The 21,218-nt window shown below is 44.1% G+C and overlaps 1 protein-coding gene across 2 annotated transcripts in view; it reads left to right on the top strand.

The window, feature by feature from the left end:
• LOC141049742 (alpha-2-macroglobulin-like protein 1) overlaps positions 1–21,218 on the top strand; it is a 215,348-nt gene that overhangs the window by 117,019 nt on the left and 77,111 nt on the right. For both annotated transcript variants that reach the window (XM_073546464.1, XM_073546465.1), the window contains exons 20-28: positions 969–1,095; positions 3,435–3,556; positions 3,750–3,810; positions 3,906–3,989; positions 7,170–7,346; positions 8,318–8,399; positions 12,844–13,000; positions 13,439–13,513; positions 15,463–15,625. In XM_073546464.1, the coding sequence (XP_073402565.1) occupies positions 969–1,095; positions 3,435–3,556; positions 3,750–3,810; positions 3,906–3,989; positions 7,170–7,346; positions 8,318–8,399; positions 12,844–13,000; positions 13,439–13,513; positions 15,463–15,625 (1,048 nt within the window). The remainder of the gene's footprint in view (positions 1–968; positions 1,096–3,434; positions 3,557–3,749; positions 3,811–3,905; positions 3,990–7,169; positions 7,347–8,317; positions 8,400–12,843; positions 13,001–13,438; positions 13,514–15,462; positions 15,626–21,218) is intronic.

The following is a 21,218-nucleotide window of genomic DNA, read 5'->3' as shown; positions in this document are numbered from 1 at the left end:
GACCATGATTTTCACCATGCATAGCAGTACATCATCATTGCTATGTAAAGTACAAGCGATTGTATGATCGAAGGTTTAAGTCCCCTAAGGGGAGTAACAAAAAGTGAAAAATATGTGCTTAAAAATCTGAAAAAAAATTAAAAAAATTAAAATCACCAACTTTTTGCCCTGTTAAAAATAAAGCAATAAAAGATACATATTTTTGGTATTGCTGCATTCATAAAAGTCTGACCTGTAAATGGTGTAACAACAAAAGAATCAAAACACCACAATTATGCTTTTTTGCATCAGTAAAAATATCCGCTCAGGGTGCAGAAAAACAAGCCATCTCACAGCCCCTGATCCTGATAAATGAAAATGTTACGGGTCTTGTAAAATGGGGACACGAGCAAAAAAATTTATAAATTTCCTAAAATAGTTTCACCACTTAAATAAAAAAATATGTAGGTTCAGTATCGGTATAATCATACTGACCTAGAAAATCATATTGCCAGGTCAGTTTTACCACATAATGAATGTGGTAAATAAATAAAAAAAAAAACAATTGTGGACTTTCACTTTTATTGCAATTTCAATGCACTTGGAATTTTTTCCTGCTTTCCTTCCAATGCATCACATCATAATATAGAAATGGTGTCATTCAAGAGTACATACAACTCATCTCGCAAAGAATGTGGATGAAAAAAATAAAAATGTTATGGCTCTTGGAAGAAGGGAAGGAAAAGACAAAAATGGAAACAATGGAAATTGGCCGTGGCATGAACATATTAATAAAAGTTACGGTATGTCTTCATTGCTTGACACCCATGCGCTTGAGTATTGTCTTACGCTTATATTATACTTATGGTTCTGATGACCTTACAGTTTTCTACCTTTTTGAATTTTGTTTTGTTATCTCAAGATACCAATTGTTTGTACAATGCAGACATGATGAAATAATAGATACTCTCTGATCCTTTTTTGGGCAGGTCCAAACCACTTTATTACCTTCTGTTGAGCTAGAACTGGAGGCATGCCCCCAATGTCAGTACAGCAGCTGTCTGTGTGCGGATGAAAGTAAAATATTTAGCTGGAATGTTAAAGCTGCCAAACTGGGTAAAGTATGAACTCTACTAAATTAGGTGAAACGTTGGCTGAAATGGATAAGGCAAAAAAAACAATTGTTTAGCAGTTGTTGCTTCTTTTTTGCTTGTTTTAAATCTGCAATGGATATCGACTGACATATTGCAACATTTTTAACCGTGAACTTAAATATAAAAAAATTGCAATATCTGCAAAGATAAAATAATATTTACGGTACGTTGGAAATCAAGACTTATGTATCATTCTGTACCTCGGCATGAGTGTGCCAGAATACAAGATAGCATCATGGTGTCCATTAATTCCTCGCTTTCCTCTATTTCCCAATGGAAAGAAATAATATAAATCATATTCCATTTCCATATTCTATTCAGTGATTCCAATACTTTATGGGACCTAGAAGACAAAAAAAAATTCATTTATCTGAAGAAAACACCTGAGCATATGACCAATTAGCAGGGGCGGACACAGACTGTAGTGGGCCCCTGTGCAAGAAATTTTTCGGGCCCCCCCCCCCACTAGCAGCAGATCCGGCAGACTTCCGCACCTCTGCCGCATAACGGGCGACTTGTGGGACCGATCCGACAAGCCCTATTCATTCTCTATCGGCCTTCAGGTAATATATACAGCCCACCACAGCCTCCAGGTGATATATACAGGCCAGCATAGCCTCCACTCCAGGTAATATATACAATTCAGCATAGCTTTAAGGTAATAGATACAGTCCAGCATAGCCTTCAGGTAATATATACAGCCCAGCATAGCCTCTAAATAATATATATAGCCCAAGACAGCCTCCAGGTAATATGTATAGGCACCCCCGTTTCCCTTTGTTTCATAATGCTCTCCCCCAAATGCAGTCTACTTTTGCCATAGTGCTTCTCGCACTATGTGGCAACCCCAGTTTATTCTGCTTCTCCCCATGTGGCCCCCCCCAGTTTATTCTGCTTCTCCACCTATGTGGACCGCCTGATTCAGGTTTCTTCTCCCCCCATGAGCCGCCCCATTCATGAGCAGCCAAGCATCTCTCCCAGGGGCCCAACATTCATGAGCAGCCAAGCATCTCCCCCAGGGCTCCCCATTCATGAGCAGCCAAGGACATGCTTCTCCCCAGGCCAGGGGCCCCCCATTCATGAGCAGCCAAGCATCTCCCCCAGGGCCCCCCATTCATGAGCAGCCATGCTTCTCCCCAGGGGCCCCCCCATTCATGAGAAGCCAATGTCATGCTTTTCCCCAGGCCAGGGCCCCCCCATTCATGAGCAGCCAATGCCATGCTTCTCCCCAGGCCAGGGGCCCCCCCATTCATGAGCAGCCATGCTTCTCCCCAGGGGCCCCCCATTCATGAGCAGGCAAGGCCATGCTTCTCCCCAGGGCAGAGCTCCCCCATTCATGAGCAGCCAGGCCATGCTTCTCCCAAGGCCAGGGGCCCCCCATTCATGAGCAGCCAGGCCATCATGCTTCAGTTCTCCCCCAGGACGGAGTCCCCCAAAATCATGCCTGCCATGCTTCAGTTTTCTCCCCCACCCAAGGAGCCCCCGAAAATCATGCCTGCCGCCTCGGTCCCAGTCCCTCAGTCCTGCTCGGCTCCGGTACTCTAACCTTGTGCAGGCAGGCTGAGCAGGCCAGAGTCCAGATCAAGAGGATCCACACTGTGTACACTCCACTCTCCAGTCACAGTGTCTGCACTCCGCACATTCCTCCTGACTGAGCTGCTGCTATGGGCAGGGCAGAGCACGGCCACACAGACTCAGACAGACACGTTATGTCACACACTGACCTGCGGCTGAACTGCAGCCACCGTCTGGCCGGCGCCACAGGGCAGGCAGTGTGAGTGACAGTCAGACAGTCTGTCTTCCCTCCTCTCCTCACCCACGGCACTGATGCTGCTGGCTGATCTCTGATGATCTCTCACCTCAGCCCTCAGGGCTGGCTCCTCTGCCCTGGGCTGCGCTGGCACGCAGCCTCAGGAGGAGTGAGACCCCTCCCGTTGCCTCCTGCAGGGGGACTGCGCTCCTCTCCTCCTTGCTGGCTCTGTGGTGCTCACGCTCCACAAGTCCACATGGCTAATTTGCATGAATAATTAGCCATGTGGTGCTGGAGGCTGGAGGGGCCCCCCTCTCCCCTGGGGCCCCTGTGCAATGAACCAGCTGTACAGGCGGTTAGGTCCGCCCCTGCCTATTAGGATTATGAATGTCCTCTCCTCGAGACTCAGAACTTTTTTAATTTTCCATTCTGTATGCAAAAGATCACAGATGAACTCTACGAAGCAGAAAGTATCAACCAAATTGTAAAATGATACATTTGAAAACTGTAATATTTCAAGATTTCTAATTGTGTCTCATAACATCTTCTAGGTGAAGTGAACATCACTGTGAGGACCGAGGCTGTGAACACCCCAGATCTGTGTAATAATGAGGTTCCCCTTGTTCCTAAACAGGGAAATGTTGACACAGTGATAAAGCCACTAATTATTACGGTGAGACCCTCATTCCCCCACCTTTTGGAAATCTTTTAAGTGCAACCTGTCATATATGGCATATACTTTTGAAAAAGTAATAATCCTTCAAAGTTTATTGTGGCTTTTGGGAGGGAAAGTAGGGATTCAGTAATCACCAGTATGACATGTGACCAACTAACCATAAAATTTCATCCTTTCTTTGGGTCTATAGCCAGGTGGAGTTTTGGTGGAGAAGTCTCATAGCGCTATGATCTGCATCCAAGCAGAACAAGGTAAGCGTTGCATTATTTTACCATTGAAAAAAGAGATTTAGTATGACACATAATGCTCCTTTAACTTCTACTTTTTCTATGTCTTTCTTCTATAGAAAATTCTAAAACTGAAAAGATCTCTTTAACAATACCTGTGAATATTCTTAAAGATTCGGAGAGAGCTTATGTGACTGTCGTGGGTAAGAAAAGCTTTCCATTATTGAGCTGTATTATAGGTCCACCTTAAAATAAGCTGGAGCATAAATTAAAGATTAGTGGTGTGCTAGCAGTAAGGACATGTACAAAATATATTTTACTCACCCATTAATTCCACAGCGCTTTACATACAGTAATATAGTTATGCCCATTGGGGCTCACATGTAGATTCCCTATCAGTATGTCTTTGGAGTCTGAGAGGAAATCGGAGAACCTGGATGAAACTTACGCAAACATGGGGAGAACATACAATCTCCTTGCAGATGTCGTCCTTGGTGGGAATTGAATGCAGAACTCCAGTCCTGCCCATTGAATGGTCCTCTTTGTAGCACTGAACATCAGACTGAAAAGATAGACACATGGCTGTTTTTAAAAGTCATTTTTGCATTTTTGATATATTATGCGTATTTAATCAGCATAGCATAGTATTGAGCTTTGACCTTGGTTTAGCTACATAAATTGGACTAAGAGTTCACTTTGAAGGGGGTTTCTCCTTTCAGAAAACTTTTGGATATAAACATTGGAAGTTTAAAAAAAATGACTGAGCATTACTTACCCTCCCTGGGTCCAGAGCCGGCTCTCCACTACTGTGAGAGTCTCTGTTATTCCTCTTTGCAGACATGATGAGCCCCTGAGTTCACTGATTAGTTGCAGTGCTGTCGATGTGATGTCAGTTCTGCATACAACCAACACAGACAAGAGCATTGGCATCACGGAGGTTAATTAATAGTCAGGGTTTTTTATATAACCGAAGCTTATACCAAAAGGTTTCTGTAAGGGAACAACCCCTTTAACTTTCTTTTGTGAAGAATTCTAAATATATGCAGTGGTATGTAAAATCAGAAACAACATATTATTGTATTAAAATAATGTGCATTAAAACATAAGTTCAGATTTTCATTATGAGCTCGCTTTTATTTCTACGAATTTTAATTATTTCACTGAAATTTACATATTTTATTAGTGGCTAAAATATTACTGAAAATGATCATTATCAACTTCTACCCATTTTTATTCTTCTACCTTGTTTCGTATATATTTTTTTACAATAGCAGTCTTAAGTGGGGTTTCTTTTTTCTGGACAGCTTATCCAAAAATCATGAGCAGACAATATTTTTTAAGGACACATTGTGAAACCATTGGACACGTTGTAAAACCAAACCAATTCTAAATCATTATCATCATTAAGATATCAACTGCATTCTATATGAACTCTTAAATGCTATAATTTACAGTCATAGTTACAATATTCTTCATAAATTTCTACACGTACACCATCAATTTTTTTGTGGACAGGGCATAAAAGTAACCTACAGTCATGGCCAAAAGTATTGACACCCCTGCAATTCTGTCAGATAATGCTCAGTTTCTTCCTGAAAATGATTGCAAACACAAATTCATTGGTATTATTATCTTCATTTAATTTGTCTTAAATGAAAAAACACAAAAAGAATTGTCCTAAAGCCAAATTGGATATAATTCCACACCAAACATAAAAAAAGAGGGTGGACAAAAGTATTGGCACTGTGCGAAAAATCATGTGATGCTTCTCTAATTTGTGTAATTAACAGCACCTGTAACTTACCTGTGGCACCTAACAGGTGTTGGCAATAACTAAATCACACTTGCAGCCAGTTGACATGGATTAAAGTTGACTCAACCTCTGTCCTGTGTCCTTGTGTGTACCACATTGAGCATGGAGAAAAGAAAGAAGACCAAAGAACTGTCTGAGGTCTTGAGAAACCAAATTGTGAGGAAGCATGAGCAATGTCAAGGCAACAAGTCCATCTCCAAAGACCTGAATGTTCCTGTGTCTACCGTGCGCAGTGTCATCAAGAAGTTTAAAGCCCATGGCACTGTGGCTAACCTCCCTAGATGTGGATGGAAAAGAAAAATTGACAAGAGATTTCAACGCAAGATTGTGCGGATGTTGGATAAAGAACCTCCACTAACATCCAAACAAGTTCAAGCTGCCCTGCAGTCCGAGGGTACAACGGTGTCAACCCGTGCTATCCGTCGGCATCTGAATGAAAAGGGACTGTATGGTAGGAGACCCAGGAAGACTCCACTTCTTACCCCGAGACATAAAAAAGCCAGGCTGGAGTTTGCCAAAACTTACCTGAAAAAGCCTAAAACATTTTGGAAGAATGTTCTTTGGTCAGATGAGACAAAAGTAGAGCTTTTAGGGCAAAAGCATCAACATAGAGTTTACAGGAGAAAAAAGAGGCATTCAAAGAAAAGTACACGGTCCCTACAGTTAAACATGGCGGAGGTTCCCTGATGTTTTGGGGTTGCTTTGCTGCCTCTGGCACTGGACTGCTTGACCGTGTGCATGGCATTATGAAGTCAGAAGATTACCAACAAATTTTGCAGCATAATTTAGGGCCAGTGTGAGAAAGCTGGGTCTACCTCAGAGGTCATGGGTCTTCCAGCAGGACAATAACCCAAAACACACTTCAAAAAGCACTAGAAAATGGTTTGAGAGAAAGCACTGGAGACTTCTAAGGTGGCCAGCAAGGAGTCCAGACCTGAATCCCATAGAACACCTGTGGAGAGATCTAAAAATGGCACTTTGGAGAAGGCACCCTTCAAATATCAGGGACCTGGAGTAGTTTGCCAAAGAAGAATGGTCTAAAATTCCAGCAGAGCATTGTAAGAAACTCATTGATGGTTACCGGAAGCGGTTGGTCGCAGTTATTTTGGCTAAAGGTTGTGCAACCAAGTATTAGGCTGAGGGTGCCAATACTTTTGTCCGGCCCATTTTTGGAGTTTTGTGTGAAATGATCAATGTTTTGCTTTTTGCTTCATTCTCTTTTGTGTTTTTTAATTTAAGACAAATTAAATGAAGATAATAATACCAAAGAATTTGTGTTTGCAATCATTTTCAGGAAGAAACTGAATATTATCTGACAGAATTTCAGGGGTGTCAATACTTTTGGCCATGACTGTATTTTTGCAGACTGTGCTGGAATTTCAGGATGGTTGGCAACCCAGGTTTTAATCTTTGCTTTATACTTTGCTTTTAAAAATGAACCAAGTCTTTTCTTTCTTCCCTAAAACGGAATTACATATTTTCTAATTTACTTTTTAAATGATTCCATAATACACATTTTCTATTAGTTTTAATATGTTTTGGTCACTGTTGATTCTTTTTTTTCCTATAGGAGATATGATGGGTACAACCCTGGAGCACATAGACCATCTTCTGGCCATGCCTTTTGGTTGTGGTGAACAAAACATGGTTCGCTTTGCGCCAAATATTTTTGTACTGCAATATCTGGAAAAGACTAATCAGCTGACTAGTGAAATTAAGAGTAAAGCTACCAACTTCATGAAGAAAGGTGAGACGTGAAGGATTTCATAGTTCATCAATTTAAGTTGAGATACAGATCTGAATATGACTTGTGTTCTTGTGTTACACGACTGAAGACAGTTCTTCATTCTCCTCCAATTTCTGTTATCCTGTCCTATAGCTTTGAATTAAATTACATCACTTACTAGCTCAGATCTCATCAGTCACAGGCAATGTGTCGACGAGAATAGGTTAGGGAAGTTCAACCCATGAAGCCACAAGCAGTTACAAAAATGGTTCTTAGTCTTGACTATAGATTACGGCCATGGTCTCCAATATTTCTGAACTTGAGAGCCACTTTCAGATCAGAGAGGGTCGACAGTCACAACCAGAATCCCCTCAAGTAATAACATCTTGCTCCCACTTCCCCCAGAGTAGTGATACCCAGAGCCTCCATTATCGGTATAATGACAGTCTACTGTAAGCTTCCCCACAGAAAACACATTGAGGCAGTAAACTTGCATCCATGGGTTTCTGTTGTACCCCCATTTGGTATTCTCGAATCCTATTTCTCTCACAACATAATCATTTCCAGCTTCAAGCATCTCCTCTATCTGGCAGTATAAATCTATCTCCAGCCTAGCACTTGCAGTACTTAATTTATCCAACCATTCTCATATGCACCTCCAGATTTGCTCTTCTGCACTGGGATGCAGAAAAAAAGGCATCATTTGGTAATAATGTTCCAAGCTGGCGCATGGCCATGAGCCATGCATCAATTGCCCGAAAGCCACATGTGACTCCTGAGCCACAGATTCGGGATCCTTGGGTTCGGAGATGTGTGCTTTACTAGGGTGACATCAGTTTTGTTGCAGAATGCCAGAGAGGAAATGTAGGAATGTCTCAGACTCCTAGTAAGCCTATTAGGGTAGGACAAGTTCACGTTCTGATCACAAATTTAAGAAAAAAAAATGTTTTGTTTTATTTGCAATTTCCTGGAGTATTCTTGTTGTTGTTCAGGGTACCAGAGGCAGCTGGGGTATAAACGTCAAGACGGATCCTACAGTGCATATGGTAAAGATGACCATGAAGGAAATATGTGGTGAGTATGTAAGCAGGTGCGGTAATGCAGTAACGCTGGGATGGCAGAACAAGGCTGTCTAACAAGGTAGTTTAATGGGTTAACAAGGAACAGGAAATTGGTAAAGGCCTCCTCGCAGGGAGCTAATGACTTTAAACAATGAAAACAACAGGAGGGTAAACCAACGGTTGGCACTAAAGTCTGTTATGCAAATGGCACTTATGGTTATCCTCTCGGGTCCTTGTAGAAATCCAATCAGATGAAGATGATGATGTCAGCAACAGCTGGCACAGTCACTTAGATGAATCCCAGAGAATCACAATCCAGCTTCTGGTGGCAATAGATGGTCACTGGTTTTATCCGTTGAGCCCCTAGTCCATAAATCTGTGCAGCCGGAGCGAAGGGAGTTGCAGGGGTCTCTTTCCAACACGTGGCATGCTGCTGCTGCATGTCTGTCGGCAAAGGAAAACGCACCTCGGAGGCCTGTACTATGCACCCGCTTCTCTGCACGGGTGCAGTCCTCTCACTTGCCGGGCGTTTGGTGCCCTGCTCACTCACAGTCTGTCTTGAGCGCTCGCCTGACCACTGCCACGGCTTGTGCGCACCCTGTCTCTCACTCAGCAGAGCCTGGCGCTTCTCTGATCCTGCTCACGCTGCCGGCGGGAAACTCACTGCCTTTTCCCGCGCTCTCTGTTCAACTCCCCGCCTAGCCACGCTCCCTCTCACCAGGTCATGGGACCTGTCCGGTCTCCTATTCTTTCACCCCGGCAACACTAGGCGCAGCCCTGACAGTTTCAGACCCGGCACAGCGCAGGTACCCGCAGTTCGGTCTTGTTCCTTACAAATATTCTGGAAGAGTTGGAAATTAGTAAAGCTAAATTGATAATTTTCAAATCTTAGAGGCATAATGTCTGCCGGAGCCTCCGCATAGTTCCCCTTCTCCAACCATACTGGGACGCCGGCTTAATCACCTCCCCGGCAGAAGTACCATCCTCATCCACTTCTTCCTCCTCCCCTGTACATGCCACAATGTGTTACCCTGCTCTTAAAGGGGCAGCCCACATATGGTAACATACCCCACCATAATAGCTGGAAAGCATTTAGTTAAAATAATCAACTGAAAGTTGTCTCCCAGCCAATAGCTGGGAGGCATCTTGTATAAAAGGCACCCTCCCCAAATGGGATGTGTCTGATTAACGCCGATAGTTTAGTCTTCGTGATGTTGGTGTAACTATATGTTACTAGGTCCACCATCCTTAGTCTGTTAAAATTATTCCCATATCCTGTGTTCCCATTAGCCTATTATAGTTTGTCCGTGTTCCTCTGACCACTTCGGAGGTATCCTAATCTTGAATCCGCGTCTGCTGTACCTATTCCTGGTCTCCTGGTCCCGATGCAACCAGTCCTGTGCTCGTTGTCCCTGGTCCTAGTGCATCAACTCTAGAAATGTTTTCTGGAGTTGAACAAGAATCTATCTTCAATATCCCAGTTATCAGTACAGTCCATCAGTCCTGCTTGTCATTGACCTCAGTCACGTCTTCTTGTGTCAGCGAACATGACCGCTGCTATCATCAGCTGCAGTACGGTGCCTGTCTATTAGTGATACCTGGCAGCTACCTGCAGTCCAGTCTGTCTCCACCATCAGGAGCCCTAGTGAACACCAGGTAGCCACTTATCTATGCCCCTTTCTAGGCCCTGTGGCACAGTGGGGCCACAAACCACCTTTTGCCATCTGTGATCATGACAAGCGTTGTGTGTCCTCAATGCGTTAAAGCCCTTGTTAGGGGCATACAATCTTTTTGGTATTGTGGTTTTATATCTACATCATACAACACTAATTATGGATTACTTTATGTATAGAGCTGCTATCTATATGGCACTGCTACAATGATGCTGTGCTTGTATTACAGTGGTTATTATTATTTATTTATAAAGCACCATTGATTCCATGGTGCTGTACAGGAGAAGGGGTTACATACAAATTACAGATATCACTTACAGTAAACAAACTAACAATCACAGACTGATATAGAGGGGAGAGAGGACCCTGCCCTTGTAGGGAAGGTGACCTGACGGACGGACAGACTTGTCAGAATAGAGAAAGGAAGGTTTGCACAGTTTAGACAGGTGTCAGTTACTACAGTGGGGAAACAGCTGAGAAAGTGTAGTGGACGTGCAGTACCTTGGGTTGACCATTAGAGGGCAGGGAGGAGTGTGAGTAAAGGACTTGACATCAGCTTAGGGCTTAGGAAACCGTTGGTCATGGGGGGCGGAGTTACAGGGAACCGGGAATGGTATAAATTTGACAGGAGGGTTCCAGAAAGTTCCAGTCCCCAGAGGGAGCTCCAGTGACAGGAGGACTACGACAGTTTGTGCACTGTGAAGAAAACCGAACCAGGGGGACTGAGGAGAGAGAAAGTCAGGGGGGTGGTCCTGACACCAGAGTACCGCAGTATAGACGAGGCACCGAGGTAAAGCATACCGTACAGAGAGAGAGACGACTGATCAGTAGAAGTGCTGTTGGTTTACGGGCCTAAGGCGGCCACAGTGACGGACCTGACAGGAGCGGCGAAGAGTGAAGAGGGGACAGTGCGTAAATGTACGTCCCCGGTGTAAAGTACGGTGTGCGGGAAGCGGCCCTGGAAACGGGGGGCCGATAAGTGAAGTGGAGTAAGCTGAATTGAAGTGCGGTGTACTCCGGAGGCCGTCAGGTGGACGGCCAGAGAATAAACTTGGACCTGTTGTACCCGAAACTTGCCTCATCATGTGTCTGTACGTCACCAAGAAGTATCATTTGTCCTTGCGGAGAATGACATGTTAAGCATGTCCAGGTGAGGAGACTTAAAGCCGCAATACTCCTCTGGGAAATATTCTAATTATGCAAATTGTCTCTTCAGAGAGGAAGAGGACTAGAACTCTAATGCCACCTATTGGAGGTAGCAATCCTAAAAGTCAATGTTGACCCTTTAACGAGCCTAGTTACATGACTTAGGATAAAAGCCAAGCCAGAATCTCCATTTGCAGACACTGTGTTTCGGGGTACTGCCCCTCATCAGTGCAAAGTGGGAGATCTGGTTTGGCTGTGAGAGAGGCGTCTGACCGATATCCAAGAAGTATCATTTCTCCTTGTGGAGAATGACATGCTAAGCATGTCCAGGTGAGGAGACTTAAAGCCGCAATGCTCCTCTGGGAAATATGCTAATTATGTAAATTGTCTCTTCAGAGAGGAAGAGGACTAGAACTCTAGTGCCACCTATTGGAGGTAGCAATCCTAAAAGTCAATGTTGACCCTTTAACGAGCCTAGTTACATGACTTAGGATAAAAGCCAAGCCAGAATCTCCATTTGCAGACACTGTGTTTCGGGGTACTGCCCCTCATCAGTGCAAAGTGGGAGATCTGGTTTGGCTGTGAGAGAGGCGTCTGACCGATATCAAAGAAGTATCATTTCTCCTTGCGGAGAATGACATCACTGCACGGTATATCGAGGGACCACCCCCCAGCTCGGCTCACCGACCCTACACCCTTTCGGGCTTACATTCTACAGGATGGTGGGGAAAGAGACAGTAGGTTGGGGGATTGCAGCAGCTCCAGTGATGGTGAGGCGGTAGCTCCAGTAGTGGTGAGGAGGTAGCGGGGCTCATTGCAGGCTGTAAGCTTTCCTGAAGAGATGGGTTTTCAGGTTCCATCTGAAGGATCCGATTGTGGTTGATAGTCGGACGTGTTGGGGCAAAGAATTCCAGAGGATGAGGGCTATTTGGGAGAAGTCTTGGAGGCGGATGGGTGAGGAGCGAATAAGTGTGGAGGAGAGAAGGAGGTCTTGAGAGGACCGGAGATTACGTGAGGGAAGGTATCGGGAGATTAGTTCCGAGACATATGGGGGAGACAGGTTATAGATGGCCTTGTAGGTCCGTATTAGTAATTTGAATTGGATACGCTGAGGGAATGGGAGCCAGTGAAGAGATTTGCAGAGTGGTTGCACTCTTGTATTATATTGTTGTTTATGTATCTATATAGCAATATTATTTAGTCAATATTTGGTATTGGAATATGGGCACCAATTATGACTTATAATTGGGCACTGTTTGTTTTGGATACTTGAGCACTGTTAAATATACCCCCATATAGGAGGTTTCTACCACCCATTGTAAGGAATTACCCAGCTTAACTGATGTTCTGGCTCTTGCAGTGTAAAATGAACACGGAACATAACACTAGTGGTCATTGCAGTGTATGTTAGTATTACATGAGCATGGTATTGTGTTACTTACTTTCACATTGTGTGACAGTGCTAACAATTATCGATAACAATTTGCTGCTGATGATATTAAACAATGTATTATTGCTTGTAAACTGCATGACAGTAAACCATATGAAGGGGCACCTACAGGGCATGGGGCACCAAATGTAAGAGCAGCTCTAATATCAATCACGTCTTTACTTACCATCATCTTTGATTTTTTTAAGGCTGACTGCTTTTGTTGTGAAGACGTTTAGTAAGTCAAAACCTCACATTTTTATTGATGACGCTCACCTCAATGCCTCCTACGCTTGGTTAACAAGAAACCGATTTTATACCGGCTGCTTCCGAAATGTGGGCAAACTGTTCCAAACCTCCATGAAGGTATGATCATACAAGACTTTTTTGTGCGCCATATTAATAATAAGCAATCACTCTCTCTATGAACTGGTAGGTTGTGAGTGAATGTCTCATCAGTATTTTGCACCTGTGTTGCCGCCATCTTTATTATATGGGTTTGCTGCATCCTGAGTAGAAAAATACTGTTGCTCTTTTTTGCTGTGTTAATTCCTGAATTTTGGAAGGGAATTTTAATTCCTTTTTTGGTGACTTTTCTATTAAATTTTATTTCTGTGGGAGAAAAAGATTGACTTACGTTATGACCCTTGAGTCTATTCCATATTGCCATGTGTGCCAACACTGTAGACTTAAGAGGAAGAAGGCACTTCACTGTATTATATGTTTTTAAAGGGTTAATACAGAATATGTATCCACATATCAGTATGTCCTCGGTTCTTATGCAAAGTAATACATATGTTACAGGGGGGCGTTGAAGACGATGTGTCCCTTTCCACATATGTTACAATAGCACTGTTGGAGGCAGGCAAATCGCCACAAGTAAGTAATCAATTGCAGCAATTAAGTTTGGATTAACGTAGCATGTACATTTTTAGATCATGTGTCACAGTGATGCAAACAGCACTTGCAGGGCTGGTCTTAGAGGATTGTAGACCGGGCAATTTGCCAAGATTCATTTTTCCAAGAAGGATCTCAAGAGCTAGACCTCCATTTAACAGAAACAATCATACAATATTGAATAAAAATGGTAGCAGTTGGGCTCTACTTGGTGCTCATGGAAAGATTTGCAATAGAGTCAGTTATGTTGCTGAAAGGAGTGAAAATTATTGAATATCTTTCAGACAAGCCTTCACTACGAAGAGAAAGAAGGAAAAGCAGAAGTACAGTAGATATTCACTACATTGTTGTTCTTGCCATTATAACTATCATTGATGATGTTCTCCATGTTGCACACTTCCTTTGGGTATAGGTTGATCGCTCTGTTACTGGTCAGCTTATGCATGATTCCCTTAGCCAAAGGATGGAGCTTAGTGTCATGGTCCAGGTTGGATGACGACAGTTAAAAGCACATGTAACCTCTTTTTCCTTAAGCTGTGTGCTTAAGTTTGGTTTTGCCCCCGGTGGCCATTAGGATTATTACACAGTGGTGTCTTTTGTTGAGTTTGCCCCCGGGGGTGGTTAGCGTTATTACACGGGAATCACTAACAGATGTGATTCCTCTGGCTTAACTATAAAGGTGTGTCATGTGCTCTCACTGGTGTTGGTGATAGTGTTCATTTCCAACCATCCTTGGTGGAGAAAGGAGCTAGAGAGAGTTCCTTGCAGCACAGTCAGAGTCCTGGTGTGGAAGGAGTCAGAGGAGATTTCTTTGCAGCTCTGACAGAGCTTGGTGTCAGCTTTTCAGGAGGAAAGCTGCATTCTGGTGGTGGACTATGTTGCTGGGAGCAAGAGCAACAGAGCAAAGCTAAGTGGTGTTTCCCTGTTTGTGCCTTTCCTTTATGTGTGTTTCAGTGCAGTGGTGGGATTAGTCTCTGCACCGGCCATTTCACTAGAAAGGGGTAGGTGCAGGGCGAGCTAAGGTTTAAAGGTATCCAGATTGGAGCCCGGTGCGGAACCGGCCTAGAGATTGGTAGGAGTGTAGAGACACTGACTCAGGGGAGTGCAGGAGGTCTCCACGTCCCCGTTCCCTTTCGCAGGACCCACCATTGTAATTGTTTCCCTGGTGTTTCCCCTTATTATTTAAATTCACCCTGATGGAGGCGGTGTATCCGGTTTTACGTGTATTTCTGAAATTCGCCTGCTGGAGGCGGTGTATCCGGCTGCACGTCTTATTATTTAAATTCGCCTTACTGGAGGCGGTGTATCCAGGGTCGCGTGTGTCATAAATTCGCCCTGTTGGAGGCGGTGTGTCCAGTCACACGTTGACCATTACACTTAGCAGATCTTGTCCTACTGCATACAAGGCAGAGGAGGAGACTTCTGCTGCAGCCAGTTGTCTTACCAACACACAGAAGACAGTGAGAGAAAGATGGGTTGTAATTGAGTTCCTAAGACACAAATAGGTTTCTTAGTTTTAATTAGTTCTTTTAATTCATTCATTAATATGGAACAAAATAGGAGTAGAAAGAAGTTGGTTAAGGGAAGAAGTACTTACTTATTAATTTCCAGTATATTTTTGTGGGGGTTTTTTTAGTATCTTTCAGATCACAACTAAATTGCTCAGTAAAAACACACACTCCTTCTATTGTTAATGTTGAGCTCCTAATGGTGCCAATAGATTCCCCTAAGCAAGAGAAAAAATGAAAATCTTAGCATTTCCGGTCTGACAGTTACCGTATATACTTTTCTGCAGACAAAAACTTAGAATTTTCTGCTAGGAAGTGAAACTCTGAATCAGTTTTGTTAGGCTGGATAGTTTGTCATTTGTCTTTTTACTGCAACTAATTGGAAAAAAAATCAGATTTTAATTGAGTGCCTTTGTCTTCCAGGACCCTCTTGTTAGAGATTCAGTTTTTTGCTTGCAACAGTTGGCTTTGAGCGTGAATAATATGTACACCCAAGCCTTGCTTGCATATGCTTTCACATTATATGGAGACACTTATTACAGGAAGATCTTATTAGACAAACTGGAGCAGAAAGCTGTGAAAAAAGGTACGTCTGGTGGCAATTTTTGAATAGTTGAAGCACCTACTTTATGCCAGTGTCTTGGCTTAATACAATGGTCCCCAACTTCATCCAGATCCGCTCTTTTGTCCTCAACTACTCAAAAAAGTTACCATCAGGAGATCTGCTCTTCACAGCTATTTGTTTGACCTGTGCTAATGAAGACCGCTGCGAGCCACACATCATGGGCCCGTGAGCCACATGTGGCTCTAGATCCACAGGTTGAGCATCCCTGGCCTAATAGGTAGGCCCCACTGTAATAAGAACTCATCTTCATGCTGTGAAGATGTTGCATGGAGCCAGAGGTGTATCTAGATTTTCTGGCACCCGGGGGAAGAATTCAGTTTGCCCTCTCCCCCCCCCCAAGCACATGTGATTTGCAAACTTAATTGCGTGCCAACGAGCTACTCACCCTAATTCAATGTTCAGTGAAAAACTAAGAGAAGCAAAAGAGAATCTCGCTTTCACTTAACAGTGTAAGTATTAAAATCACATATGAGTGAAGGAGCCATGTGATGTCTGCTGGAACCTGAATCCTGACAGTGAGTATATTACACGCCGTTAGGATTGGCTGCAGGGCTTCATTTTATAATTAAAGGGTGCGTTCAGGTTTGAGATAAAAGTCTGCAGTCACTATAGATGGCTGCAGGCTTTTCAATTCTCACAGTGCATGTACTGCACACTTTTCGGATTCTTCCTTGCACATGTATGTGATTTGTGATTATTCTTCAGGGAAATGTATTAACAATAAACAGTAAAATGATAAAAAAAAAACTTCATAAAAAATTTTCATCATGTAAGCAGAGTCACATCTTACTACCTTTTTAATGAAATTAAAGAAAGGGGTTGTACAGCCTTAGGGTACAAGTTTGTAGTCACTCTATGTGATAGCACACTTGTGAATCATTAGAGAGCATTCTGCATGCTGTGAGGATTCTTCAGTGCCGTGGCCGGGAGCGGGCGGTCATATGAATACTTCTGGCCACATTCCGACTAGACTTGTCCGACGTTGCTCAATTCATTTTCATTTAGTTAGGTTGTAAGGGGGGAGGAATGGGCCGTGGGTACCTATTCTGTGCCAGATCCGGAACTGTCGGGACTGTCTTTTCTATTGTCCGGGGGAAAGCATAAGAGACTGGACAGACCTTTGCACCAGGAATCAAGGGGCATGGCTAAGCAGCAGTAGCAGCGCGCGGAAGCAGTCAGTCGTAGTGGGAGCAGTAAGCGCGCAGCTAGGAGAGTTGAGTGCTCCATCCCTCAAGCACCAACGCTGCGCTGGCCCACGTCTGTTTACCCCGGTTACCATCAATGGGGACTTGAGAGAGAGAAGGGCAGTGTACCCGGTGAATACCACAAAACCAGGTGCCGCATGTTCCGTGCCCGTGAGTACAGCATTCGTGCCTCTCTGCATCTTGCAACCTGCTCACACTTGGCGTAGATGGCAGGATGCAGTCCACAGGCACGGAAGTGACAGACCAAGTGGCCCTGGGTGCCCCAAGGGCCAGTATACCATTGGGGGCAATGCTGAGTAATCTCCCGAAGTTCACAGACAGCAACACCTTGCTATGGGATTGTGGACTGAGCGGGTCAAGGGTATGTTGATGATGCACTCCATGACCCACGCGATGCAGGCAGAGATTGCCATGATGGCCCTGGACGGGGAGGCTAGGTGCTCTGTCATGTTCCGGACCCCGCATGAGCGAGACACCTTTAATAATAAGGTGTTACAAAGGAGGAGATGCACGGGGACCCTACGGACGTTGGAGAATTGCGCATGCGCTTGTTTAGTCGAGTTCAAAGGGAGGGGCAGTCCGTGACCCAATACATGAATGTGCTACAGGAAATCCACGCTGCGATTGCTAAGTGGGATGACGTAGGCATAGGACCCCCTGATATAATTTTGAGAGACCAGCTAGTGGCAGGCTTTAGAGATGTGCTGCTTAAACAGACCTTGCGGGAATGCTTGTAGGTTAAGGCGCATATGTCCTTTCTGGAAGTTGGGGCGGAGGCGCGCACATGTGAGCAGGAGCAGTGAGTGACAGCCCCAGCAGGGAAGGTCTGGAGAGGATAGGTATGCATAGCCTTTGCAACTGAACCAAGTTGGGTGAAAGAAATCCAGAAGGAAATCCAGGACATGCAAGAAGAATGGACCGACTTAAGAAAGAAACCTCCTGTAACCCAGAATCCCTTCAGAGGTTGAACTGATCTCGAGCCTCACCAGGAAATGAGACAACCTCGCACAGAAAGGCGGCCGATCTGTTTTGTATATGGAGATACCGAACATTATGCCCGAGGATGCGGTAAATACCACAAATCAAGGTGCTGCACATTCCGTGCCCGTGAGTACAGCATGCGTGCCTCTCTGCATCTTGCTACCTGCTCACAAGGTCACGCATGTCTAGTCAGCATGTGACCGCATGTATGCAAATCGCTGGCACGAGAGAATCCTAACAGCAGGTAGTCCGCACTAGGAAAATTCAGAAGTCTGCAGTCACATAGAATGACTGCAGACTCATCACCAACTTGGACAACCTCTTTAATTCTCCTAACATAAATAAACACATGAGAATTAGTTAGAATCACAAATGACATTTATATCCAGGTACCTTATAGATGTCATTCTTTTTCTTTTCTTCTTCATCTTGTCCAGTCTCCATGAATTTTCTCATCCACAACCATCACTGCAGACTTCCATCTTCTTAAGTCTTGTGCAGCACATTCCCATACAACGCCCTTAACCCCTTTCCGACATTGAGCATAATAGAACACTGATGTCGGACACCCTCCCTTTGATGTGTGCTCCGGCGGTGAACCCACATCTTTTCCAGCACATGTCAGCTGTTTTAAATAGCTGACATGTGCCTGGAACAGCTGCGGGTGGAATCGCGATCCACCCGTGGCTATTAACCCATTAAAGTCCACTATCAAATGCTAACAGCGGCATTTAACATGGGCTTCCTGCAATCGTGACTGAAATTCGCCCACTGGTGACCCCCGTTATGTGATCACATGTCACCAATGGGTTGGCATGACAACCAGAGGTCTCTGTTATGAACTGGTCACCGAGGAGGATGGCAGGAATAGGCTAAGCCACCAGGAAACCAGAAGGGTTGGTAACTTAACGGATTGCAGACCCCTAATCCTAACAACACAACTAGCAGTAGACGTGGAGCATACCTACGATGCCCTAGATGCCTTAGCACAGCCGGAGAGCTAACTAAGCCTAAAGCAAGAGAGGTGAAATCTAAACTGCTCCGGAGTAGAACACCAAAGGAATAGATAGCCCCCAAACATATATTGTCGGTGAGACAAGATGAGACACAAACACAGGCTGAAAATAGACTGAGCAAATGATGTGGCCCAAACTGTTTAGACAGGATAGGACAGGAAAGACACTGTCTGCAATCATGCAAAAACCCTAAAAAATCCAACACGTCTGATGTACAAAAACACTGAGGCCTCACGACCTCTCCCCCACTATATCAGCATTCTGGTGTGAACAGGCAGCAAAGCAAAAGAGACTAATATAACAGGGGACTAACAAACTGACACAAGCTGAAACACATGGAGCGGGGCCCAGCGCTGCCCCCAGCGGGGAGCATGCTGAACCCTCACAACAAAGCAGAAAAAGGCACAACCAGATCAGATGCAAAGGGTTAGCAAAAGAATCACTTAACTGAAAAATGCAGGGTCCAGCAGGAGACAGAAAACTCAAAATGCACGAGGAGAAACAATCACCAGCCACCACTGAGGTAAGCCTGCTCACTTATATGCTCCCAGCCAGTAATCCCAGATTCCCAATCATCGTCATCAGGTGGCAAACTTCCATCAAACTGGCCAGCTCCACTACACCCAGTAACCACCAGAGGGAGCCCTGGCTCAGAAGTCCGATCCAGAGAATTCACAACAGGTCTCCTGCAACCCTCTATGGTTGTCATTGCTGGTTTGCTATGAGCGCCGCCCAGTGGTTGCCGCTCAAAGCAAGTGAGTATTTCTGCTACATACAGGTGATCTGATCTTTGCCTGTATGTAGCAGAGCCGATCAGGTTATGACAGCTTCTAGCCTCCCATGGAGACTATTAAAGCATGCCAAAACTAAAAAAATGTTTTTTAAAATATAAAAAAATAAAAAAATGTTCACATCACACCCCCCCTTTAGCCCCATTCAAAATAAAACAATAAAAAAAATCAAACATACACATATTTGGTATTGCTGCATTCAGAATCGTCTGATCTATCAATAAAATAAGGATTAACCTGATCGCTAAACGGCGTAGTGAGAAAAAAGTCAAAACAGCAGAATTACGTTTTTTGGGTCGCCACGACATTGTATTGAAATGCAATAACGGGCGATCAAAAGATCATATCTGCACCAAAATGGTATAATTAAAAACAGTAGCTCTATGCGTCAAAAATAAGCCCACACCCAACCCAAGATCATGAAAAATGAAGACGCTACGGGTATCGGAAAATGGCGCAATTTTTTTTTTACAAAGTTTGGACTTTTTTTCACTAATTGGATAAAAAAGAACCTAGACATGTTTGGTGTCTTTTGAACTCATAATGACCTGTAGAATCATAATGGCAGGTCAGTTTTAGAATTTAGTTAACATATTAAAAAAGCAAAACAAAAAAATAACTGTGGGATTGCACTTTTTTTTGCAATTTCCCCGCACTTTGAATTTTTTCTCGTTTCCCAGTACCCGATACACTAAAACCAATGGTGCGGTTCAAAAGTACAACTCGTCCCGCAAGAAATAAAGCACTGACGTGGCCATTTTGACAAAAAAAATTAAAAAATTGGCTCTGGGAAGAAGGAGAGCAAAAAATTAAAATGCAAAACCAAAAATATCTCTGGTCGTTAAGGGGTTAAAGATAGCAGAGAAATTATAATGCTCCCGAACAAAAATATCTGCTGAGCCCCTCAATAAATAATTGCCCCTCACTATATTCCCTGCACAAAATATGACCCCACACAGTCCCTCTTATGGTACATGCCCTCCACACTGCCCCTGCCTTAACATACTGGGCCCCTCTTCACACTGTCCTCTCACACTGAGTCCCCCCTATGGGGTCCAGTCTCTAAACTGTGCCTTGTCATCACACTTCCCCTCTTTGGTATTCTGTCACCTGGCTGTGCCCTTACACTGTTCCCCCATGCTACACCCCCCCAATACTCGGTTTCTATTCTGTGCCCACTCACACCTTTTTCCCACTTACTATCTCCTCACAGTATTCATCTCAATAGTCTCCTCACACATTTCCCCTCCCTCCTCACACATTCACCTTCTCACTTTCCGTAATGCCTCCTTACACATCCCTCTGACTCCCCATTCTGTGCCCACACCCATCCCATCACCCTTGTTCCCCATACTATTCCCACATACATTTTCCCCTCGCTCCTCATACTGTGTCCGCACTCACCATACTGTGTCTACACCCTTCCCCCATACATGTCCCCATCTCACACCTTCCTCCTCATATTATCTTTAAACTTCTCCCTCTCCCCATATTGTCTGCACCTGTCCCTTCCTTGCTCCCAAAACTTGTGTCTGCAAATCATCTTCCGTTACATGAAATC

Source organism: Dendrobates tinctorius, unplaced genomic scaffold (genome assembly GCF_039654945.1).
Source record: "Dendrobates tinctorius isolate UK_male_01 unplaced genomic scaffold, ASM3965494v1 ptg000147l, whole genome shotgun sequence".
Taxonomy (NCBI): domain Eukaryota; kingdom Metazoa; phylum Chordata; class Amphibia; order Anura; family Dendrobatidae; genus Dendrobates; species Dendrobates tinctorius.
This window is presented reverse-complemented; position numbering and strand designations above follow the sequence as displayed.